Genomic DNA, 22,935 nt, shown 5'->3' with positions numbered 1-22,935 from the left:
CGGCTTGTGCAGATGGGATCAGAGTAGATGGTTTGCGGGGACCGAGCTCGCTGAGATAGGGCGTAAATGGGGTTTTTAAATTTTAGTCCTAGTAGTTTGCCGGTCTACAAAATAATTATTTTATTTCTGCCGGTCCACGGGTGCAAAAAGGTTGAAGAACACTGTTCTAAAGCATTATGTTGTACTGTACTGGAAAGAAAAATGCTCTGTTATTTTCTTCTGGGCTGCATTTTGATACTATATCACCGGCACGCCACACACCTTGTATGCGGAGCCAACATGTCCGTTATAGCCTAACAAAACCACAGCTAAAAGCGGCTCTGGGGACCAAATTGGTTGTCCGTTATATCTGAAAGTCCGCTATATGCGATGATTTTCTGCATATTTATAAAAGCGCTCGGCCGGGACCAGCAGACTTCGTCCGCTATAGATGAGGTTCAGTTATAAGTGAGTCCGTTATAACGAGATTATACTGTATGACAAAGGAAACCAGAAGTGAACTTGGAATAATTAGTTTATTATAAGAATGAATTCAGTAAATTACAAAGAAAAAGAAATGAGTGCAGCTGGTTAATACATAACTGGAGGCAAACAGATATATTTGCAAAGCCCGATCACATATCAAAACCCTTCTATGCCCACTAGCTCTTCAATCTTATTATTCTATGTTCTTCTAACTTAAAAGCACACCAGTTCCTCAATGTTTTATCTATAACTAAAGACTATACATTAAGTCAAAGAAAATATATTACTCAAGTGTCTTTCTCTACACAGCAAAGTGCTCCCAGAGGAAGGGAACAAAACCAAGCCGCCCCTAATCACCTCTGAATATTCTTTTATCCATAAAGTTCATACCAGGTGACCACATGGACAGTCCCAAAGTTTCATGCACACGTGTCCTAGGGCACAATCATCACTGAGTAGTCTCTGAGGAGGGAGAGAGAATACACAATACCAGCCACTCTTCATTGGCTGTTTTGTGCTTTACCTCCCTTCTCCAGCAGCCGATAGGTTTGAACATGCCACGCTCCTTTCCCAGAACCTCTTTCAGGCCCGGGTCACCATGCACCTCACATCACTTCAGCGCCATTTTCATTTCGGACTTTCTACTCGTCGGCTGGCATTGAGAGCACAATCGGACCACTCAGCTAGTTCCTGAGGAAGAGGGGTGGTTCCCCTCGAAACGGAACTCCGTTGGACTGTTTCTTTCTCAGCTGGTTGTTCTGCCTTCTAGACTTTATTGGAAGAAGCTAAGTAGTTTTGCTTTTTTGACTTTGTTAGCATTTGAGCCGGCCCGGGTGATTTTGGACGCTCCTTGCCCTTGGAAGAGGGGCAGAGATACCCGAACCATTTTACTGTTTAGTGATTTTTTCAGTTATTATTTCACTTTATTTTTCACCAGTGCATTTTGTGCACTAGTAAATTTAGTTGGAAACCCAGGGATGTTTCACAAGTAACACCCGTTCTTGATTGTGGCAGCTGGTGCTGTAGGGACTTGTTCCCATAGCAAGCTGTGAGACTGAGGGTTTTCCATTCACATCACAAATTATTTGGTTTAGGTGCTTTCTTGGTTCGGATGCCTCTGCCCTTCTTCCTACTCTTGGGTTAGGGGAGACTTTTTTGTGTTTGCTTATTGCAGTTTTCCCCATTTTGGGTTTTCCTAGCATTCATTCAGATAATCATGTCATCAGCCCTGGCTCTTCTCGCATGAATCAGCTCCATTGGGTCCAATTTAAACAAGTGGTCATGCCTATTATCAGATAGGAGGCCAAAGAGCATCTGCTAGTCTAGAAAACAGCCAATTTATGCCAAGCAAATGCCTATCAGCCATCTTAGAGAGAGACCACTTCCCTTGCCATCCATTTTAAAGTTAAAGTAACCAAGGTTATAAATAAATTTTTTTTAAAAAGTATTCCTGTAGCTTTAAGAATTCTGAGCTGTACGGGTCACTTCTAGAGTTCTGGACAGCACAGTTCTCTCTCCAGGAAGTCAGCAGTAGTGCTAGTGTTCTAAAACTGCCAAGTTAGTCAGTTGAGTTTGTGGTGGTGCGTTAAAGAAGATAGCTGGGTTTTTGAAGCTGTCTTGTTGACTGAGGTGAAATTCAGGTATTTTTGAGAAAAGAAATAGTTCTGTTTTGGTTAAAACAGAGTTTTCTTCTTGGCTTGATTTTGTCTGTATTGATATAATATTGGGCATTTAAGTATTTGGAGGTATTAAGAGTTCTGAAGGAAACTCTTGAGGAGTGTTGATGTTTTAAGTAAGTTTGTCAAACTTATATTTGGCAATCTGTGATCCCCCTGGATTGTTTTGATTCTAAAGAATTTTGAATTAAAATTGTAGAGGATTTTCTACTGCTAATATTTGCTATAAGCAATAATTGTCTGAGTACTGTCTGTTTAAATTATCTGTTAGGAAAATATTAACCTTGGTGATATACACCTGGCTCTTTGTTATTTAAAATAATTAAAAATAGAATAGAATAGAATTATTACATTTTTTTTATACATACTTGTGGGAGGGATTAGATTAGGGTATTGTAATTATCCTTTGTTTTAACATAGTTAGCAAGTGTATATACGAGTACAATACTCCCCCGAAATTCACAGGGGTTCCGTTCCTGGAACACCCGCAAATAAAAAAAAAAATGCAAATGCAGTTTAGGAGTGGATCGGAGGCAGGAGAGGGCAGCTGGGGTGCCGGCGGGTGCTGGAAATTGGGTGCGGAATCATACTTAGTATTTTCCAACCGCCTCTTCCAGGAACTAAAGTCAGGCTACACCAATCAGGAGCTGCTTTGGTGTAGCCTGACTTTAGTACCAGGAAGAGGCAGTTGGAAAATACCGTGAAAGACTGAGTCCATGATTCATGAACCGCGAATTTGCGGGAGTATACTGTATATCAACTTATTAGGGTTATAGAATTTTATTTTGGAGTTTGTACAGTCAGAGTAGTAGTCTTGTCATCGGATCTTCAATCAAGAAAATATCTTCAGTCAACTGCGCGCCTACGTACCCATCGCAGAAAGAACAAAAAGAATATACACTTTACCAAGAGAGAGATGGAAAAACTCTGGAAACTGTAATAGAAATTCAAACAGAAAGAATAAATTCTTTGCAACATTTTCTAAAACTCAACTAAAAAATAGAATTTGTTCAGATAATAAATAGTTTGCATTTTGTTAGAGAAGAAGTTATGAGATACTTGAAATTGTGTATTTTCATATGCAAACATAGAGTTACTTATTTAAATGCATATTATACTTGTTTTATTTAAAATTTCAATTGACAAAATCTATATTTCTTCATTTAATTTTATCTAATTTTTTAAAAAATATTTGAATGAAGGAAATTTTTTATGCAACTTTGGTTATTTCCTGAGGAGAAATCCCTGTGAGTTCTCAGCATTATCACTACTACATGAATTTCTTCTCAGCTCTTACTCCACCCCCCTCCCCCCACTGTTACACATTATACCTTTGCTGCTGGGGATATTAAAGTTCCACCAGCTAAAGAAATGTCCTACAAAAGCCCCCACCCATGGTGGTTGAGCAGTTAGGAAGTTGGTGGGCTGTTCTAGCCAACGAGCTGGCACGTCCACATGTTGCTGGTGTCAGCAGATGGAGCACACCACTGACTTCCTTGCGGCTCAGGCAGTATGGAAGGGGGTTCTGGTAGCAAATCTCTTCAACTGGTGGGACTTGGGTGGAGTGGGAGAAGGCGGGAGAAACTCAGACCCTTGCAACCTCCTTGTGGCTATACGTTTCAAGTTTATTTAATTCTTGATATACCACTCATCAGAAAAAAGTCTGAGTGGTTTACAATAAAATAGAATATTTACATAGAAAGACAACTACTGCTGGAAAAGGGGATAGAGGGGTATAGATAGAAGATTACTGCTCAGGTCCTGAACCTGTTGGGCTGCTGCGTGAGCGGACTGCTGGGCACGATGGACCTCAGGTCTGACCCAGTGGAGGCATTGCTTATGCTTTTATGGTCTTATGTACTGGGAAACGTCATAATCTACGAACAATATACACCACTATTCTGAATACATATAATGATTTATTGGAGCGTGATAGGTATGGTGAAGAAAGAAATATATGGCAGTTTCTCTTAGCAATAGTTTTGTTACAAAATAATATGTAGCAGCTAATAATTCTTTCCTAATAAAATAAAGTTTCCTGAATAAAAATGAACCCAGAGTCCCAGCTTGGTCTGATTTGCCCTCCTAGAACAAAAACATGATCTAACTTCTGACCTCTACAGTAATAAACAACCATCCAACCTTTTTCGTGTCAGACAAGGCAGACTCAGGATCTAGGCAGTCTTCTGTTCTATGATGGGATGAAATGCTTTCTCTTCACACAGGCTGCAGTTGATCTTCCTCTGTCAGCAAGCCATGTATCAGCATCTGAGGCTATTGAGGTGAACAAAGGTTCAGAGAGAGAGCGTTCCAAAATCCAGCAGTCTTCTGATTGTTGCCTCAGAGGGCAGTGCAATGATAGTTCACCCTTATGGTATTAGGCATCTGTGGGAGGAAAGTTAGCAAAATGCACAGTTCTTTGTCTCAGCTTACCTTTATTAGGTTCTCACTGAGTATTATCAGTGCTGTACACATTAGAGAATGACACAGGGACAAAGTTTGTCCCTGTGCCTGCGGGGTCTGCCTCTGTTCCCATATCTGCCACGTGCCCACGGGCTCTGTCCTCATCCTTACCCCATCCCTGCAGGCTGTCTCCATCCCCGCCCCCATGGGCTGTCCCCAACTTCGCCCTATAGTTAACCGCAGGTACCCATTCCTGTGTCATTCTCTAGTAAACATCTCCAAGCACTAGCATTAGCCTTTCCCATTGGAGGAGTCAGAGTACACCAACAATGGGAGACCCAACCAGATGCATGGTAGCACATGGTAGTTATATGATCCTTATCTTCAGTGATAAGGGACAGACTAGTAGCGGTACCAGTAGTACCAGGGTTTGTTGAAATTGACAGCAACATTATTTATTTATTTCTAAAAGTTATAGACTGTCTATTCCTAAGTGGTTAACAGTAAAAACATTCACAATAGTTCCATACAAAATACATAAACATCTTCAATTACAGCACAATCATATTAACAGTATCCCTCAAAAACTAGGTAAGAAGTATTAGCAAACAATGCTACATTAAATCATCTCAATCACAATTCAAAATATCCAGACTAACTGGCAGAGCAAAATCAGAAAAAGGCCTCAACATATAGCTTGGTCTTTAATATTTTCCTAAAATTTGACCAGTCAGAACAGGTCCTCAGGCTGCCTTGTTGCTGCTCAAGGTCTTCTAAGCTAAATTTGAAACTGAGGAAGCCTTTAGTATTACATTAGCAGAGGGAACAATGTAAATCCCTCCAATATTCATCCAGTGGTGGTCAGCGGTTTTTTTTTTTTTTTTTAATGCTGATCATTGCTGGCTAAATTATGCCCTGATATTCAATTGCACCAATGCTGAGTATGGGGGGGCATAATTCCAGGAGGCTTGACCGTCCAGAGCTTATGCAGGCCTGGCTGATATCTGGCCAGGGCCTGCATAAGTAAGTTTTTTATTCCCCCCTCAATCTCATGTACCTCCTTCTCCCTGCCCATGGCAAAGTCCCCCAGCCTGCCCACCCCCCACCCCCAGGCTTACCTGTATACCTGGTGGTCCAGTGGGGGTATTTGGGAGCAGATATGCAGCCCCCTTGCGACCATTCAAAATGGTTGACACAACCTCTCATGGCAGCTCGCTGTACTGCACAAAGTACTTACACATTGAGAGGCATGGTGGGGAAGGCAGGAGATGGCGTAGGAATTTTTTTTTTTTAAAGAAAAAAACGACTTATGTGGGCCCTGACCAAGAGCTTGTATAGGTATGTGCAAAGCACAAATGGAATAAATAAATAAATATTCAGCTGAGGCCTTCATGAATGAATCTCTTTTTGCGGACATCTCTTTTTGCGGACCAGCTTAGTGCTGCTGAATACTGACAGTTGGCTGGCAATTGGCAATTTAAGTGGGCCAGATTCTCTCTGGCCTGCTTAAATTGCACTGAATATTGGCCCCAATATCATTATTCATTCTTGGCATAATTTTGGCTGTGGTCAGAAGTCCAGAGTGCCTTGTATCGGGGATCTATAATGGGTTAGTTCAGGCCTCATTTTCATCCCAAAAAGGTTGGATAGGCTGTGGCCCTGCAATCTCTCTTTGGCTGTGTGCAAGTCCCTCTTTAAAAAACAGTAAATTCAAAACCCCTGACTTTCCTAATATTGCCTACTCATGGTAAACATGTTTTTACTGTAATAAGTAATTACTACAGTAGAAATTGCTTAGTTGATTATAGACTTAATAGAGCTCCATTTTATGCAACTGTACAGCGCTGTATGGAGCTGATTCTACAAATGGCGACCCAATTGTAGGTCCCGATTGTAGAATCTTGCCAGCCAATTGGGACACATCTATTAAAAAAAAAACAAAAACAAACCATGCTGCAAAGGATGCCTACAATATAGGCATCAGACACACGCCTATGGAGGCGTCTAGGCAAGCCCACCAACACCCAAGGCCGGCGTGTGCATGGTTTCCACTGGAGGTGGCCTTTGGGCGTCCATAAGTGTCCCTATGTGTCTCCATAGGCGTAAGACAGACGCCTTTAATGTACGCCTGTAAAATGCTGGCCTACATTTAAGAAGTCTGTTAGGAAAAAACCCCCAACTTGATTCTCTAAAAGATGCCAACGCGTGATTGACACTTCTTAGGAAGCTGCTGAGAATCAGGACCTGTGGGGCAAATTCTATAAACAGCATCCCGATTGTAGGTGGCTGAAGGTGTCCTACCGCTATCTAACTAGCCAATTGGGACGCATGTTTTAAAAAAAAACCACACAAAAAAAAAACATCCCGAGGCAGGCTGCCTATATTGTAGACGTCTTCATGAACCTTAGGGAAGCACATAGGGCCACCTAAGCTTGCCGAAGGCTAGGTGCGACTGTGGTTTCACTCAGAAGTGGCTTTTGGCAAGCTTAGGTGGACCTAGGCATCTCCCTAGGGCTGAGATAGGCGCCTGAAATGTATTGGATGCCCAGTGTCAGAAGCCGCTTAAGTGGCTTTTGAGAATCGCACACGGGCATCCTATATAAAATCAAGTCTGTCCTCACGGACAGATGCCTAAGCCTGTCTAACACCACAATTCTGCCGGTAGTCTTTGCAGGAGAGGGGGATGGGTCCTTGCTGCTGCCGCTAAACTGTTAGCAGCAGGAAGATTCCCTTGCTGCGATCAGTTCAGCGGCAACCCAATTCTGTAACCGTAACCTGTGACATGGATACTGGTTAGAGAATTGTGGTATGCGGGCTTAGGCGTCTGCCCGTGAGGACAGATGCGATTCTATATAGGATGCCCGTGTGCGATTCTCAAAAGCCATTTAGGCGGCTTCTGAGACTGAGCTACCTATACAGAATCTGGCCCTATGTATCTAATGGCACTATGGAAATATGTAGTAGAAGTATTAAGTCCAAACAGTTCAAATCTACTATAGTCTTAACATGTTTCTCATTCAGGAATATAAAAAGTATTGTTCATAGCAGATGTCACTCAATATTATAAAAATATCATTGAGAAACCCTTGGTGGTCATCTTTTACAGTACACTTACGTGCTTGACAGATAAAACACACCACTTTTTAAAAAATCTATTTTTTTTGCACATCTTCATTGTTTTTCAGCTTTTGACAACTTTGGTGCTTTTAAGGGTTTTCTGAAAGCTTCTAGTACCAAGTGAATGGAACTTCCATTTTGAGGTATATTTGTACTTCACAAATTATTTTTAAATGATATCTGTCACACAAATATGTTATATCTGGAAAGCTGAAATTTATAGCAATGATGTTAGATGTATGTATACAAAACAAGTTCAGAGAACAATCACTGATAGTTTCAGTGATTTTAATCCTGTGACGAATAGCACAGATGTTTGCTGTTTTTTTAGTCAGTTACAATACCGTCCTGTTCCCCGATAAGAAACTAGTACATACCTTCTCAAGGGCCCCATTTACAAAGCCACGGTTGCCGCAATGCGACTCTCTACCGCAGTTTTGTAAAAGGGGCTCTAAAATACTAAATTAAAAATAAAACATTTTGTAGTAATCATGAGAAAATTAATGAAAATGTAAATAATATTTAAAAATGCATTTACATAACATAGCAAAAATGTATTTATAGACCACAGTACCTCTCAATTCAAAGCGGTTAACAAAAATGAGATACTGTACATACACAGCAAATTACAAACCAACCCTCCTCCCCCCTTTTACTAAACCGCGATAGTGTTTATTAGCACAGGGAGCTGCGCTGAATGCTCCGTGCTGCTCCCGACACTCATAGAGTTCCTATGCTAATAACCGCTATCACGGTTTAGTAAAAGAGAGGACAAAAATTTATCAAATGGATAAGTTTTTAACAATTTTCTAAAATCCTGGTAAGAAGTAGAATTTAAAATCAAGCTACTAAAACTTTTATCCCATATACCTGTCTGAAAGGATAAGATTCTATGAAAAAATCTCAGCCTTTTGCTGAAGGAAATGGAAATAAAGACTGCATAAAGGACGCCTACTTTCTGCTAATTTAAAGTGATCTGACAGACGGACCATGCAGTGTTTTATAACAAATGCAGGCAAACGTGAACATCACTCTTGCTTCCACAGGGAGCCAATGCAATTCCCTACAGTTTGGCATCCCGTGATCTGACTTTTTCAAATTAAAAGATCAAACGCACAGCTGTGTACTGAATGATTCGCATTTTCCTAATTATGGTTCTGTTTCATATTAATGCTTTTTACAAGATTATATATAGAAAGTTTGTGCTCTGTTTTACTAAAATGTTTAGTATACTTGCCAAAATATTTCTATTGAACAGTTCACATGAAGATAAAAGTGTGCAGTTGTTCGAACGTGCTGCTGACACAAGGTCAAACGTAGCCATACAATTTATATATGTCTTTCAGACTACTCACCCTACCATACTATTATTTGCTTATCACATTCTTTGGAATCTCTGTAACAAACAGTTACAATGACTATGGGCACCATATTATGCTTATATTGTTGTAGAATCACGGGACCCCCAATTCAATTTTCAACTATTGGTGAACCTCATAATAGTCCAGAAACATAAATACATGGATGAGAAATGACTATTGCATTGACACCTGGAAAGTGTATTAACAACCATCACACCTTGGAACTGATACCATATTTATAAAGTGTTCTGGAAATGGCCATGTACCATTTGCTCAGTGTTCATTTCTGAGGATACAGTTAATTGAAGATAAGAGATCATTGTGATGATATAAAGAACTGAGCGTCACTAAGAATGACAAATCATACTTGATCTCCCCACCCCTCCAAATAAAATTTCAAGTGACTGAAAGATAACATTTAATATTGCTAATAAATTATGCATTACCGTCAAATATCTATATAGCATATGGATGTATGATTTGTTGATCATTTGGTATTTCACTTACCTATAAATGGGTAAAGATTTTTCAAACAAATGATTCATTTAAAATTAATTTGGGAAAGTTTGGGAATGGTTAGAGCTGTTACCTCAGCATCCTGAGGTTGTAGGTTCGCTCCCAGTGCTGCTTCTTGTGACTCTGGGCAAGTCACCTAAGCCTCCATTGCCCCAGGTACCAAAGTTTGATTCTGAGCCTGCTGGGACAGATAGGGAAATACTTAGAGTATCTGATTTTAAAAACTTGCTGTACACCACCTTGGGTGAATCACTAGCACTTCATAAAGGTAGTTAATAAATCAGTAAGTATCATGGAGAAGGAGAGAATGTCCCTAGAGCTGTAGGTTCAGAGATGAGTGCTGGGACTGCTGCCGGTGTCTATGAATATCAACTTGTATTGCCCATTAAAGCGAACTGACAGTACCAGAGAAAACCATCTCCTATGGCTATGTCTTCAGGAAGTCTCAATTTTACTTTCATGCAGAAGGTTCTCATCTTTTTTTAATTCTCTGCATGGGCCTGTCCCTCACTAAGAAAGCACCAAAGATTTCTCTACCCTTACCAGCATTACAGCAGATTCCTCTCGACTTACACACACACTCCTTGCTTCTGACCTGTTGTGTGTGTTCCTGTACTTTTAAGAGGGAGCTATTCTTAAGAACATACATGGTAAAAACTCTGTGATGTTTACTGAGGATTTCTTGCAGCTGCCTGTAGGCTAATGAATCTGCTACACTTCCAGTGGACTCTCTGCGTTACAGAGATGTTTATGATTTTGATAGGTAGTGAGATAGTAGTTGGCTTTACAGAGCTGTTAAGGCTGCTTATCTTTTGCCAGTTCATAGTTTTCATCAGGCATATATATTAATTACTTTAAAAAAAAAAAATCAAGTTCTCTTTTTAAATGTATCCTATCCTTTCATATCTTTTATCTATTTTCAGTATAACTCCACACAATGAATTGGTGTGATGGTTCTGTTAGTCCACTTTTCAAGGTAATATATAGAAATAAAACAAAACCAAAGAAAATAGAGTAATACCTTAATGGATTTACCCCCCTTTTACAAAACCATAGCGTGGTTTTTAGCATCAGTCATGGCAGTAACATCTCTGAAACTATGGGCTCCTTTTACGAAGGTGTGCTAGCGTTTTTAGCGTACGCTACAATGCCGCATGCTCTAACCCCACACTATATGGAAAATACTAACGCCAGCTCTATGGAGGCGTTATCGTCTTGCATGCGCGGCATTGTAGCGCGCGCTAAAACTGCTAGCGCACCTTCGTAAAAGGAGCCCTATGAGTATCGGAGCTGTTACTACCTTGACCGGTGCTAAAAACTGGGGGAGGGAGTTATGATTAGCTTTCGAAGGTAACCTCTTCCTCTTCAGATTAGAAATAAGTAAATGTTGACAAAACATGAAAGCATTCCAGTGATAGTTTCACAAGAAGAGGGACCCACCAAGATGTCAACCCTTCCGTAAACATCTGAAAACCTGGTTTTTCTCAAAAACCTAACACTCCCTCCTCTTCTGACATCCTAGCCCTCTAACATTCTTCATTCCTCCAATCTTCATCTAGCCCTTCCTTGGAGTTCCTTTCCCATTACAATTCCTGTAAACCGTGCCGAGCTCCACGACTATGGAGATGGTGCGGTATACAAACCCAAGGTTTAGTTTAGTTTAGTTTAGTCATCTCTGTCGGACAACACTTTGGAAAAACTGACCACTGCACAAATGATTTTATGGTGAGAATACTATAAGGAAATTTTTTTAAAAATCCAAGAACATAAGATCTCATAATGACAGGAGCTGCCATTCAACAAATTATGAAAAATTGTGATAGATTAAGTTATAATTTCTGGTGGAATTCATTGTGCCATAGCTTTAAAATGGAAAGAATATTAGCCATTCAACAGGGACGTTATAAAAAGTTTAATGATGTTTGGGAGCCATTAACAATTTATTGAAAAGATTGATTATAACTAATAATTTATTTCTACCCCTTTTAATTATTGAAGTATGGGTGGGGGGAGGGTGGGTTTAATTTTTAGAATATATGAAACTAGAATGTTTATTTGGGAGAAGGGAAGGAGGGAGGGTGGAATTATTTTATGATATAATATATGTTTGATTAATAAGTGATATTAAAGTGCATATGAATGTATTACTAATCACTTGTTGAAAGTTTAAAAATGAATAAAGAACTTATATAAAAAAAAAAAGTCCTCTGAAATTAAAACAATGAAATATTTTGATACCTACTGGAGAGAACTTAACAAAGACCTTGGCTTCCTTTCACACTACAAAGAAATTGAAACTGCTTTGTCTCCTCTCTGTCTCCTACTTAGCTAACTACCCATGCATCCATCCCTCTTCCTGTGAAACTATCACTGAAATGCTTTCATAGTTCCGTTATTTATACTGATATTTGTCAATATTTGCTTATTTCTGATCTGATGAAGGGGTTACACTCAAAAAGTAATCTTAGAGGGGTCCTTTTACTAAGGCCTGCTAGCCGTTTTAGCGCGCTAAGGGCTCCTTTTCCAAAGGTGCGCTAGCGTTTTTAGTGCATGCACTGGATTAGCGTGCGCTAGCTGAAAAACTACCGCCTGCTCAAGAGGAGGCGGCAGCGGCTAGCGCGCGCAGCATTTTGGCGCACGCTATTCCGCACGTTAAGGCCCTAACGCGCCTTTGTAAAAGGAGCCCTAAATGCTAACGCATCCATTATAATCTATGGACGTGTTAACGTTTCGCGCCTACTAAAATGGCTAGTGCGCCTTAGTAAAAGAGGGGGAAAATGTATTAAGTTAGCCCAATACAAAAGGTATTACTCTATTTCCATTATGTTTTTAACTCCACCCAGGAATCTCATCCTTTCACAAATCTTCAATGTTCTGACAGTTGGACAGGTCATAATCATTCATAGTACCTCGTCCCTCTACCTTCTCTTGCACTGAGTGGTAATCAGCATGCACAATCCCTCTCAGTCCTCCAACTGCTTAAAGACACGCTAGTAAACTGCAGGTAATGGTAGAAATGAGTTTTATTTCATAAAAAGTTATAAAATGAATATTGTACAAAAATAAAGTCTGTAGAGAACTTTGGTTGAATAACACAAATGACTGAGACAAAATCATACATGAAGTAAAATGCTCCAGAGAAGTACACCCCCTCTACTTGATGCTATTAGGAAAAATCACAAACTTTACCCTTTTGTAGATAAAACATAAAAGAGTACTTTGCCGTAACCAAAAAAACCTACTGTGGTGTAGGAGAAATGGGCTGAACAGACAAACAGCAAAGCAGCACGTCATTAAAGCAGCAGTACTAGCTTCAAAATATCACACTGAGTATTTATTGGCTGTGTTGCATTCTCTATTGGTATTATTCTTATGTTTCCTTTCTGTTTTTTAGCCTCCAATAAGCAACTGTTTATAAATTAAAACAGCGACCATTATGTTTCTCAATACCGATTACTAACAGTCCTCAGCGACACCACCAGGGACTCAATACTTTCATAGTCCGTGGCTTTAAGTGTCCTCTCTTTATCGGACTCTTTGAAACTTCATTTTTGTATTTTTTAAATTTATTTTAATTTTAGTTGTTCAAGTATAGAAGTACTTAACTTAGTGGTCGGAGTTCAGGGATATCAAGCCAACACGTTTCACCTATTACGGTTTTCTCAAGGCAGTAATCCCTTCCTGCTTAAGACGACTATTTAAGACCACAGCCATCATCCAAAATTTAAAAAGTACAAAAATAAAGTTTAAGAGTCAGATGCCCCACAGACTTGGAATTCCCTCCCAATTTATTTGCGAAAGGAGCAGGATCTAGGAAAATTTAAAAGTAATCTAAAAACATTTCTTTTTAAAGATGCCTTTAGTGCTTAACACACAAATCCCTAAGCTATAGATTATACTGTATTAAACCATGTTTTTACCTGTCTTCCTATTGTACTTTTCCTTTGTTTTGCTTTACTATTTCGAATTGTATTTCTCAATCCCTTCTTACCTTATGTTCCCAAAATGATGTTTTAGTTCCTAACCCAATGTTATTATTTAAAGTATGTATTGTATTGTTGTTTTTTTCTCTCTTTTTTAAAAATAATGAATGTATTTTAAATTGTTCATCGCTTTGAAATATGATTAAGCGATTAATCAAGAGAACTATTAAACTTGAAACTTGACATTTAGGCCCAAATTCTGTAACCGGCGCCCAATGATAGGCACCTATTTTGGAGGCGCCCATCTAATTTGATTAACAAGCCCAATTAAGCTTCTTAATCAGCACTAATTGAAACTTAGGCGTCTATCAAAATAAAGCGATTCTGCAATAAGGCGCCTCTAAAAATTTAGGCGGTCTTCAAAAAATTAGGTGCTAGGCATGTTGGGCGTGGGCGTGGCTACGTGTTAGGCACCTTGTTGCAGAATAGCTGCTCTTAAGCGTGCTTAAGCGCTCGCATGGGCGCCTAACGTTTAGTTGTGCCTAGAGCTGGCCTGTTTATTGGGCGCCTCCAAAATAGGTGCCGCTCAACGTGATTCATTACACAGCACCCAATTTTACTTAAATCGCGCTGAACAGTGCCTATGTCGGCGCCTAACTTTTGGGCGCTTCTTATAGAATTTGCCCCTTAAAGCCACGGACTCTGAAAGTATTGAGTCCCTGGTGGTGTCGTTGAGGACTGTTAGTAATTGGTATTGAGAAACATGCTGGTCACTGTTTTAATTTATAAACAGTTGCTTATTGGCTGTGGTTTCTCAGAAAGTTAGATTGACTGAAGATTCGAGTGCCTTGGTATATTCAATTCCTTTCTTTTTTACCACACTTTTTAGAACACATATAAGCACCTTCTCTTCCACCTATGTCTCTTTGTTTAAACTCTTTAATCATTGTCAGGCTTTATGGGGGCAATTCTATAACCAGGCACCTCTATTAGGTGTTCCAACAGGAGCATGCATAGAAACCTATTTTATAATGGCACCTGAATGCCCAGATTCTGTAACAGAATACTAATGTAACCCAATATTTGTGTGGTATAAGTGTGAGCAGTGACATAGTAAAGGGGGCAGGGGGGCAGACCGTCCACGGTGCCATCTTGGGGGCATCAATACCTCTCTGCCAACCCATACCATATTCACGCCCTCCCTTTGCCGTCCCCGGACCTTTTTAAAATCTTCCCCAGCGCGATCAACTACTCTTGCCTGTTGTTCATGCAGGCCTGGCTCCCTCTGAAATAGTTCCGGGTCATGGGACCAGGAAGTGACATCAGAGAGAAAGCCAGCACGAGCAGCAGGTGGAGAAGTTGCTCACGCAGGCAAAGATTTAGAGGTACAGGGATGGGACGGCGTGAGTGTGGCATGGGGGCGCAGAAGGAGGGGGAGGGCTGAAAGGAGGGAGTGAGGGGTTGGCATGGGGGGGTGCACCACTGTCCAGGGTGCCTCCCACCCTTGCTACGCCACTGAGTGTGAGCACCTAAATACAGCAAGGCATGCAAGTAACTTATAAGTTGGATTATAGAAGTAGTGTCCATTTTTGATATTGTGCAAATGGTTTTCAATAGTTTCATATTTGTAGAATAGCACATAAGAATAATTTTGGTATTTGCACACATATATGCAATTATTCTAAACATTTATGCACATAACACATGTGAAAATGTGGGTGCCTAGATTATATAATTGCCCTGTATATATATCTGAGTGATACACAGGTTGGGGAAGCATCAGCCATAACTTTTGATTGCTTAAATTCATAATTGTGTTGTTGGAGGAGGGGACAAGGGGGTGGAGAGAATGAAGCTTTCAAAAATTTGAAACTCTAATATTTCCAAATCAGAAGGAGTACAGGGGAATTGAATGTGTTTGCTTGCTTTAATGGCCAAGTAAATGATCTGCCTCTCTTTTGTCTTTTTTATTTGCTTTATTGCTGTTTTATTCTTTATAAGTTTTACAACTAAGAATGAAATTCAAAGTTCTTTTGATTATGACTGATGCCTCCCAGAACTTAAATGCACGCCATTCCTTTTCAAGCTCAGTAATATTCTACCCTCTATATCAGAGGCAGGAGAAAGACCTCTATGTCCCCTACTGCAGTGGTATTCACTCGCTAAAGTTAGAAGGGAATAAATTCCGTACAAACATAAGGAAGTTCTTCTTCACCCAGAGAGTGTTAGAAATCTGGAACGCTCTTCCAGAGGCTGTTATACGGGAAAGCACCCTTCAGTGATTCAAGACAAGGTTGTATAAGTTCCTTCTGGAACAGAACACACACAGGTAAGGCTAGACTTCAAATGGGGCACTGGTCTTTGACCTAAGGGACACCATGAGAGCACGATGGACCACTGGTCTAACCCAGCAACGGCAAATCTTATGTTCCTCAGGGAACACCTGGCCAATTGGGTTTTTAAAGTCTCTGTCATCCATATTCATTGTGGCTATCCTTTAAACCCAACTGGCCCGATGGTCCCTGAGGACTGGGTTGAATACCACTGCACTAGTGTGCATAGTGGGTACACAGTACTATACACAGCCAGAAACATTATTAACTTTAGAAACCTCTTATTCCTAAATAATTTGTAGCATGACAAAACTCAGATGGAATTTAATGCTTCCCTTAAGCTGAACATATTTCATTTTTGCATACTCCCACTATTGCTTAATAAGTAAGTTGCCAGCATCAGAGAGTAAATTAGCATTTTTATGTGATAGTGGCTAGTTTTTTTCTGGGGGGAAATATTCTTCCTAAGGAAACACCAGCCAAATCAGAAATTCAGACTTTATCTTAATGGACTAGTGCCAAGTGGATCATGAAATACTTTGATGAATTCAATGGAATCTTTGGCCATTTCCCATAATTTTAACATACGTATTATCCCAGGACTAAATTAAATCCAGGAGTTGGATATTTTTTGAACCCTGTTCATTGTGCACATAGAATGTGCAAGATACAATTACTTTTCCTGAGTACTTGTGCAGGGTTAAAAATGACAGCCATGGAAAACACCGTTTAATCCCAGTGTTTTTCTGGCAATGGGTAAGGTACAGGACTGAAATTTGTCCATGCTCCGGCTATGGCAGTAATAAGAGGTCTGTGATAAAGACAATGGTTTGCAAAAGTAAATATAATTAGAATGAATGGCAGATTTTCTGACACATCAGGGTGTTTTGCCATGTGCAAAACAGGTACAAATGCTGCATGAACAAGGCTCAGAGCTGGAGCCAAAGTATGAAAACTGAACCAGGGTTCTGTTAAAAAGGTAAAGTAAGTGATTTTTGTTGTGCTGCCGTAAAGGTTGATACTCGGATATTTGTTCCCATTTTAACCATGTCTTGCAAGCATGTTCCACTTTGGCACCTTTTGAAAAGAAACTTTTAATAAATAAAGAGACTTTCATAACTGGACTGCAATAAATAACAATAACTTAATTCTCAATAAATATCTCTTATATATTTAGATATCTGAATGGATGCATGGCATCGAGCAAGTCTGTTTTGGTCTGGGGGGACCAATCATCTATGTACTGCTAGGTAAGAGAAATGAGTTCTTTGTAAACCAAGAGAAACACCTGTTGTGTCGTCGGGCTTGATATCCCATCACTCGACCATTAATGAATGCTTAAAAACACGCTGCTGGGGGTAGCAGGGAAGTAATGTCCCTTAATGGTTGTACAGAATTTCCTCCAAGCTTCCGATCTATGGGATGAAACAGCTACAGGTTTTGCTTTTTGTTTCCCATGTTGAATGAATCTTTAAACTTAATAGCCGCTCTGAGTCTTATTAGAGAAGAACGAGGATATAAATATGAAATATACAGGTAAAAAGGCAATTCTTTTTAAATTCATTCTCCAATAAGGGTGTGTATGTGAAACCAAAAAGCTGCACCTTTGGTATATTTTGGAGGAACCTGTTTAATAGGGAAAAGTCAGTAGATATCTATCACTAAAGCCCAGTTAACTACAGAGCCTGCTTCCTCTCACTGTTAGTCATGTAAAAACTGAAGAAATAAATATCAGTGAATGAGACAAAGCTGGTTGTGCTTTTAAGCCCATTCTTTCACAGATCCAGCCATCTTTTCTGGTGAATCATGCCCAATGAAGTGGCGATAGCACATCCATTCATCCATCCATGAAGGAGCTCCAACCTTATTCGGAAGCCTCAGCTCTTTGAGTGGCTCCCACGTAGGTCTGTGGGCTGACCTATTGCCCCTGCAGGCTTCCGTATTCACTATAGATTCCATCATCCTTGGTCCTCTTCTCCATTTTCCGCAAACCCTTTTTGGGAATCTTTGCTCCCTCCATTTGCATTACCACAGGAATGCAAACACACTGTAGAAATAACAGGTCAGATGCATCCACATTTCTTAGCGGAATGTTGTTTCAGGGTATGATAAACTAACCTATCATCCAAAAACGAAAGGTCATCGTCAAAGGCAATGGGTCTGCAGCAAGCCTGTTTCACTTTGTCGTTGACCAACTTTTTGCTCCTGACTAGGTTTTTAAGAATTTGGTCATAATTGGTCTCTGGTGTATTACAGGAGCCACTACAGTACCGAAAGATGAGCTCCTCTTTGGTTTCGTATCCCAGATCCAAATCAGTCACGTTTAAGTGTATTTCTTTTAAGACACAATTCCGGTTCTTGCGCCTCCTGTCCTTACCCATCTTTCTGCTGGAATTCTGTGTGCTTGCTGCTGCTGAAATTTGTCGATTCCTCTGTCGTTTAGGAAGAATTGGAGTTTGTCTGTCCGACGACCTCCTTATTCGTTTCACGGTGGACTGGATAAACGCCATAACATCATCCGACTGATCTAAATAGCGGTCTGGTGTATTAGCTGTTCAAAACAGAGAAAGAAAGACAGTAGGTCATGCCAAAGCTTTACTTCAATGATAGTCACTTTAAGCAATTCTGTTTAATAAGAAAGATGTATATCAGGTGCTCATAAACCTGACCAGAAACACTGCCTTGCCAAAAGGATTTCTAGGATATCAGTTGCCTGCAAATCTCTCTCAGGCATATTAATTGTGGATATCCTGAAAAACCCAACTAGCCAGGTGATCCTTGAGGACTGGGTTGAGAATCACCGATGTATTTAATAGCAGCTAGAACATAAGAATAGCCATACTAGGTTGGACCAATAATAATCTATAAGAACAATGGTCCATTTAGTCTAGTATCTTGTTTTCACACAGGCCAATCCAATTCATAAGTACCTGGCATAAACCCAAATAGTAGCAACATTCCATGCTACTGATCCCAGGGCAAGCAATAGCTTCCCCTACGTCTGCCTCAATAGCAGACTATGGACTTTTCCTTCAGGAACTTGTCCAAATCTTTTTTAAACCCATCTGTGTTAACCATTGTTACCACATCCTCTGGCAATGCACATTCTCTGAGTGATAAAATGTTTCCTCCTATTGGGTTTAAAAGTATTTCCCTGCAACTTCATTGAGTGTCCCCTAATCTTTGTAATTTTTGATGGAGTAAAAAAAAAAAAAAAATCGATCCATTTGTACTTCAATCATATCTCCCCTCAGCTGTCTCTTTTCCAAGCTGAAGATCCCTAACCTCTTTAGTCTTTCCTCACACGAGAGGAATTTCATCTTGGTCACTCTTTGAAACTTTTCTAATTCTGCTATATCTTTTTTTTTTTAGATATGGCAACCAGAACTGAACGTAATACTTAAATTAAGGTTGCACCATGGAGTGATACAGAAGTATTATAACATTCTTAGTTTGGTTTTTTTTATCATCCCTTTTCTTATAATCCGTAGCATCTGTTTTGTTTTTTTGGCCACCACTGCACATTGGGTTGAACGTTTTAGCGTATTGTCTACAATGACACCTATATCTTTTTCTTGGGCACTGACCCCTAGCATCTGGTAGCTATGATTTGGATAGTAATAGTCCATCTGGCCCAGTATCCTGTTTCCACACTGGCCAAACCAGGTCACAAGTATCTGGCAGAACCCTTGGAGTACCAACATTCCATGCTATCGATCCCAGGGCATGTAGTGGCTTCCCCCATGTCTGTCTCAATAGCAGCCTATTGACTTTTCCTCCAGGAACTTGTCCAAACCTTTTTTAAACCCATCTAGGTTAATCATTAAAATGATCATCTGGGGATTGGGTTATTAGTGATTAGTAGATATAATCAGGAGGTAGTTATGACCAGTGGGACTTTATAATTAATTTTAATTATGAGCTTTGTGGGGTGGGGGGGAGGAGTTATCAATGTGTGTTTAAGATGGGTTATATTACCACACGTTGTGCTATTTTAGTGCAGGGTCTCATTCAGTAAAAACCTTGTGCTAACATAGCATGACTTGTGGTAAAATAACCCAATCCTGTTATCTGTCCTGGGGTTTGTGTCCTGCCTCTAAGTACAGTTGTTCATCTTGCTAGGGTGTGGGAGCTTGTGCCACCCTTTTTGGCATCAGAAACTGTGTCATAACACCTGAGAAGAAGTGCTGTTTCATGTGAAACTTTAAGAACAAAAAACAAAACAGCTGCCAGTGCCTGAGTACTGAAATCTCTTATCTTAAAATATTATTAGACACCAAATAAAATATTGTCTAGTGTCATTAACACCAATATTTATATATTATAGAGCAGTGTTTCTCAACTCGGTCCTGGAGTACCCCCTTGCCAGTCAGGTTTTCAAGATATCCACAATGAATATGCACGAAAGACATTTGCATATAACGGAGGTAGTGTATGCTAATCAAGTTTATGCAAATTTAATGTGGGTATCCTGAAAACCTGACTGGCAAGGGGGTACTCCAGGACCGAGTTGAGAAACACTGGTATAGAGTGATACAATAAATATTTCAAACTGATCCTTTAGTAGTATTTTCCTCATTCTGTTAGTTTTTTGGTTTGATATCATTTGAAACTTTACCATCTTGCTATTTGTGCTGGGGTTTGGGTCGGACCTCTGACCAAGTGCAGCTGTTCATCTAGCTATGGTTTGGGATCTTGCTCCACCCACCTCCTGACCGCAGATGCAGGACTTTTAAATACAGAGTGCCTAGTGGCAACCACTGTTTGGCATGTCACCTTTGTGAAGCAACTTGAACAGCGACTATAAGACATTTTGGATGTTTTAATAGTGTATTTTATGGTGTGAGTATATTAGTGGTTATACAAACCTACATTCTGTATATACGAGGGTAAATCAAAGTAAAGGCAAAATACATTTAACGGCTTTAATAGAAGTAACTGTGAGTAATTGAACCTATCACTTTTCCATATAGTCCCCATGCAAGATGACACATTTGTTGTATCATTCAACTAACTTCTGCATTCCTGCAGAGAAGTTTTTCAGTTGCTCCCAAAGCCAGGTGAGCACCGCTTCCTTTACGTCATCATGCTTTGTCTTTTGTTTTCCAGGTCACATCGCAGGTGACAATTCTCTCCAGAATACTCAGATCTTCTTCATACTATCTCAGGAACTGGGTCGCAACCTCCACATGCTGTTACTTGTGCAGATCAGTAAGCTATTTGGGAACCCATCATGCGCAGACTTTCCAGTATCCCAAGTCCTTTATGCATTATGGCAAATGCAGATCCATAGCTGATATCCAAATTCATAGACAACTGAGACACCACTATCCTTTGGTCTTCTCTAATCAAGGCATCCACCCTGTCAATGTGCTCTTGTGTACGCGATGTTGCTGGGTGACCAGAACGACCTTTGTCAATTACACCTGTTCTTCCTGCTTTAAACCTTTTTATCTACTCATAAACCTTTTGGTGATTCATGGTGCTATTTCCATACTGAGTCAATATCCGAAGGTGAATTTCCACAGGTTTCACTCCCACTTCCCAAGGAAAGCGTACTACTGCACATTGTTAAGAATATAACCTTACTGGGTTAAACCAATGGTTAATCTAGCCCCTTATTTTTCACGGTGGCCAATCTAGGTCACTAGTACCTGGCAAAAACCTAAGGAGTAGTAATATTCCATGCAGTGGCATCTCCCATGTCTGTTTCCAGGAAATTGTCCAAACCATTCTTAAACCCAGCTACACTATCCGCTCTTACCAAAACCTCTGACAACACATTCCAGAGCTTAACTATTCTCCGAGTGAAAAAAATATTTCCTCCTATTGGTTTTAAAATTATTTCCCTGTAACTCCATTGAGTGTGTCCCCTAGTCTTTGTAATTTTTGACGGAGTGAAAAATCGATCCACTTGAACCCGTTCTACTCCACTCAGGATTTTGTAACTTCAATCATATCGCCCCTGAGCTGTCTGTTTTCCAATTTGAAGGGCCCTAACCTTGTTAGTCTTTCCTCATACGAGAGGAGTTTCATCATTTTGATTGCTCTTCTTTGAACCTTTTCTAGTGCTGCTAAATCTTTCTTGGGATAAGGAGACCAGAATTGAATGCAATACTCCAGGTGAGGTCACACAATGGAGCGATACAGAGGCATTATAACATTCTTAGTCTTATTAGCCATCCCTTTTTAAAATAATTCCTAGCATCTTGTTTGCTTTTTTGGCCTCCACCACACATTGGGTGGAAGGTTTCATCATATTGTCTACAATGACACACGGATCTTTTTCTTGGACACTAATCCCCAAGGTGGACCCTAGCATCCAGTAACTGATTTGGGTTATTCTTCCCAATGTGCATCACTTTGCATTTGTCCACATTAAATTTCATCTGCCATTTGGATGCCCAGTCTTCCAATTTCCAAAGATCTGCCTGCAATTTTTCACAATCTGCATGTGTTTTAACAACTTTGAACAGTTTAGCGACACCTGCAAATTTTATCACCTCACTCGTCGTTCCAGTTTCCAGATCATATATAAATGTAACAAAACATTACTGCTTAAGGATTTGATTGGTGATTTGGAAGTAAGTTTTACGTTTATAGTTTTGACATGGATTACAGTTCAGGATTCCTAACAGTGTTGGAAATTTATCCTTTAGGGTATATAATGCTACATAGTCCTAGAAAAGATAGGAGGGGAGGTGGTTTGACTTTAATCTTTAAGGATTTTTATGTGTGGTGGAGGCCAAAAAAGCAAACAAGATGCTAGGAATTATTTTAACAAGACTAAGAATGTTATAATGCCTCTGTATCGCTCCATTGTGTGACCTCACCTGGAGTATTGCATTAAATTCTGGTCTCCTTATCCCAAGAAAGATTTAGCAGCACTAGAAAAGGTTCAAAGAAGAGCAATCAAAATGATGAAACTCCTCTCGTATGAGGAAAGACTAACAAGGTTAGGGCCCTTCAAATTGGAAAACAGACAGCTCAGGGGCGATATGATTGAAGTTACAAAATCCTGAGTGGAGTAGAACGGGTTCAAGTGGATCGATTTTTCACTCCGTCAAAAATTACAAAGACTAGGGGACACACTCAATGGAGTTATAGGAAAATACTTTAATAACCAATAGGAGGAAATATT

General features: G+C 39.9%; 1 protein-coding gene across 2 annotated transcripts in view; it reads right to left on the bottom strand.

Annotated features, from left to right (window-relative positions):
• Positions 1-15,896: 15,896 nt before the first annotated feature.
• The window catches only part of GDNF (glial cell derived neurotrophic factor), a 30,881-nt gene continuing 23,842 nt past the window's right edge, over positions 15,897-22,935 (bottom strand). For both annotated transcript variants that reach the window (XM_033932650.1, XM_033932657.1), the window contains exon 3: positions 15,897-18,345. In XM_033932650.1, the coding sequence (XP_033788541.1) occupies positions 17,858-18,345 (488 nt within the window). In that variant the 3' untranslated portion in view covers positions 15,897-17,857. The remainder of the gene's footprint in view (positions 18,346-22,935) is intronic.

The sequence above is a fragment of the Geotrypetes seraphini genome, chromosome 1 (assembly GCF_902459505.1).
Source record: "Geotrypetes seraphini chromosome 1, aGeoSer1.1, whole genome shotgun sequence".
Classification (NCBI taxonomy): Eukaryota; Metazoa; Chordata; class Amphibia; order Gymnophiona; family Dermophiidae; genus Geotrypetes; species Geotrypetes seraphini.
Note: the sequence above shows the minus strand (reverse complement) of the source record. Positions and strands in the feature narration are given on the sequence as shown.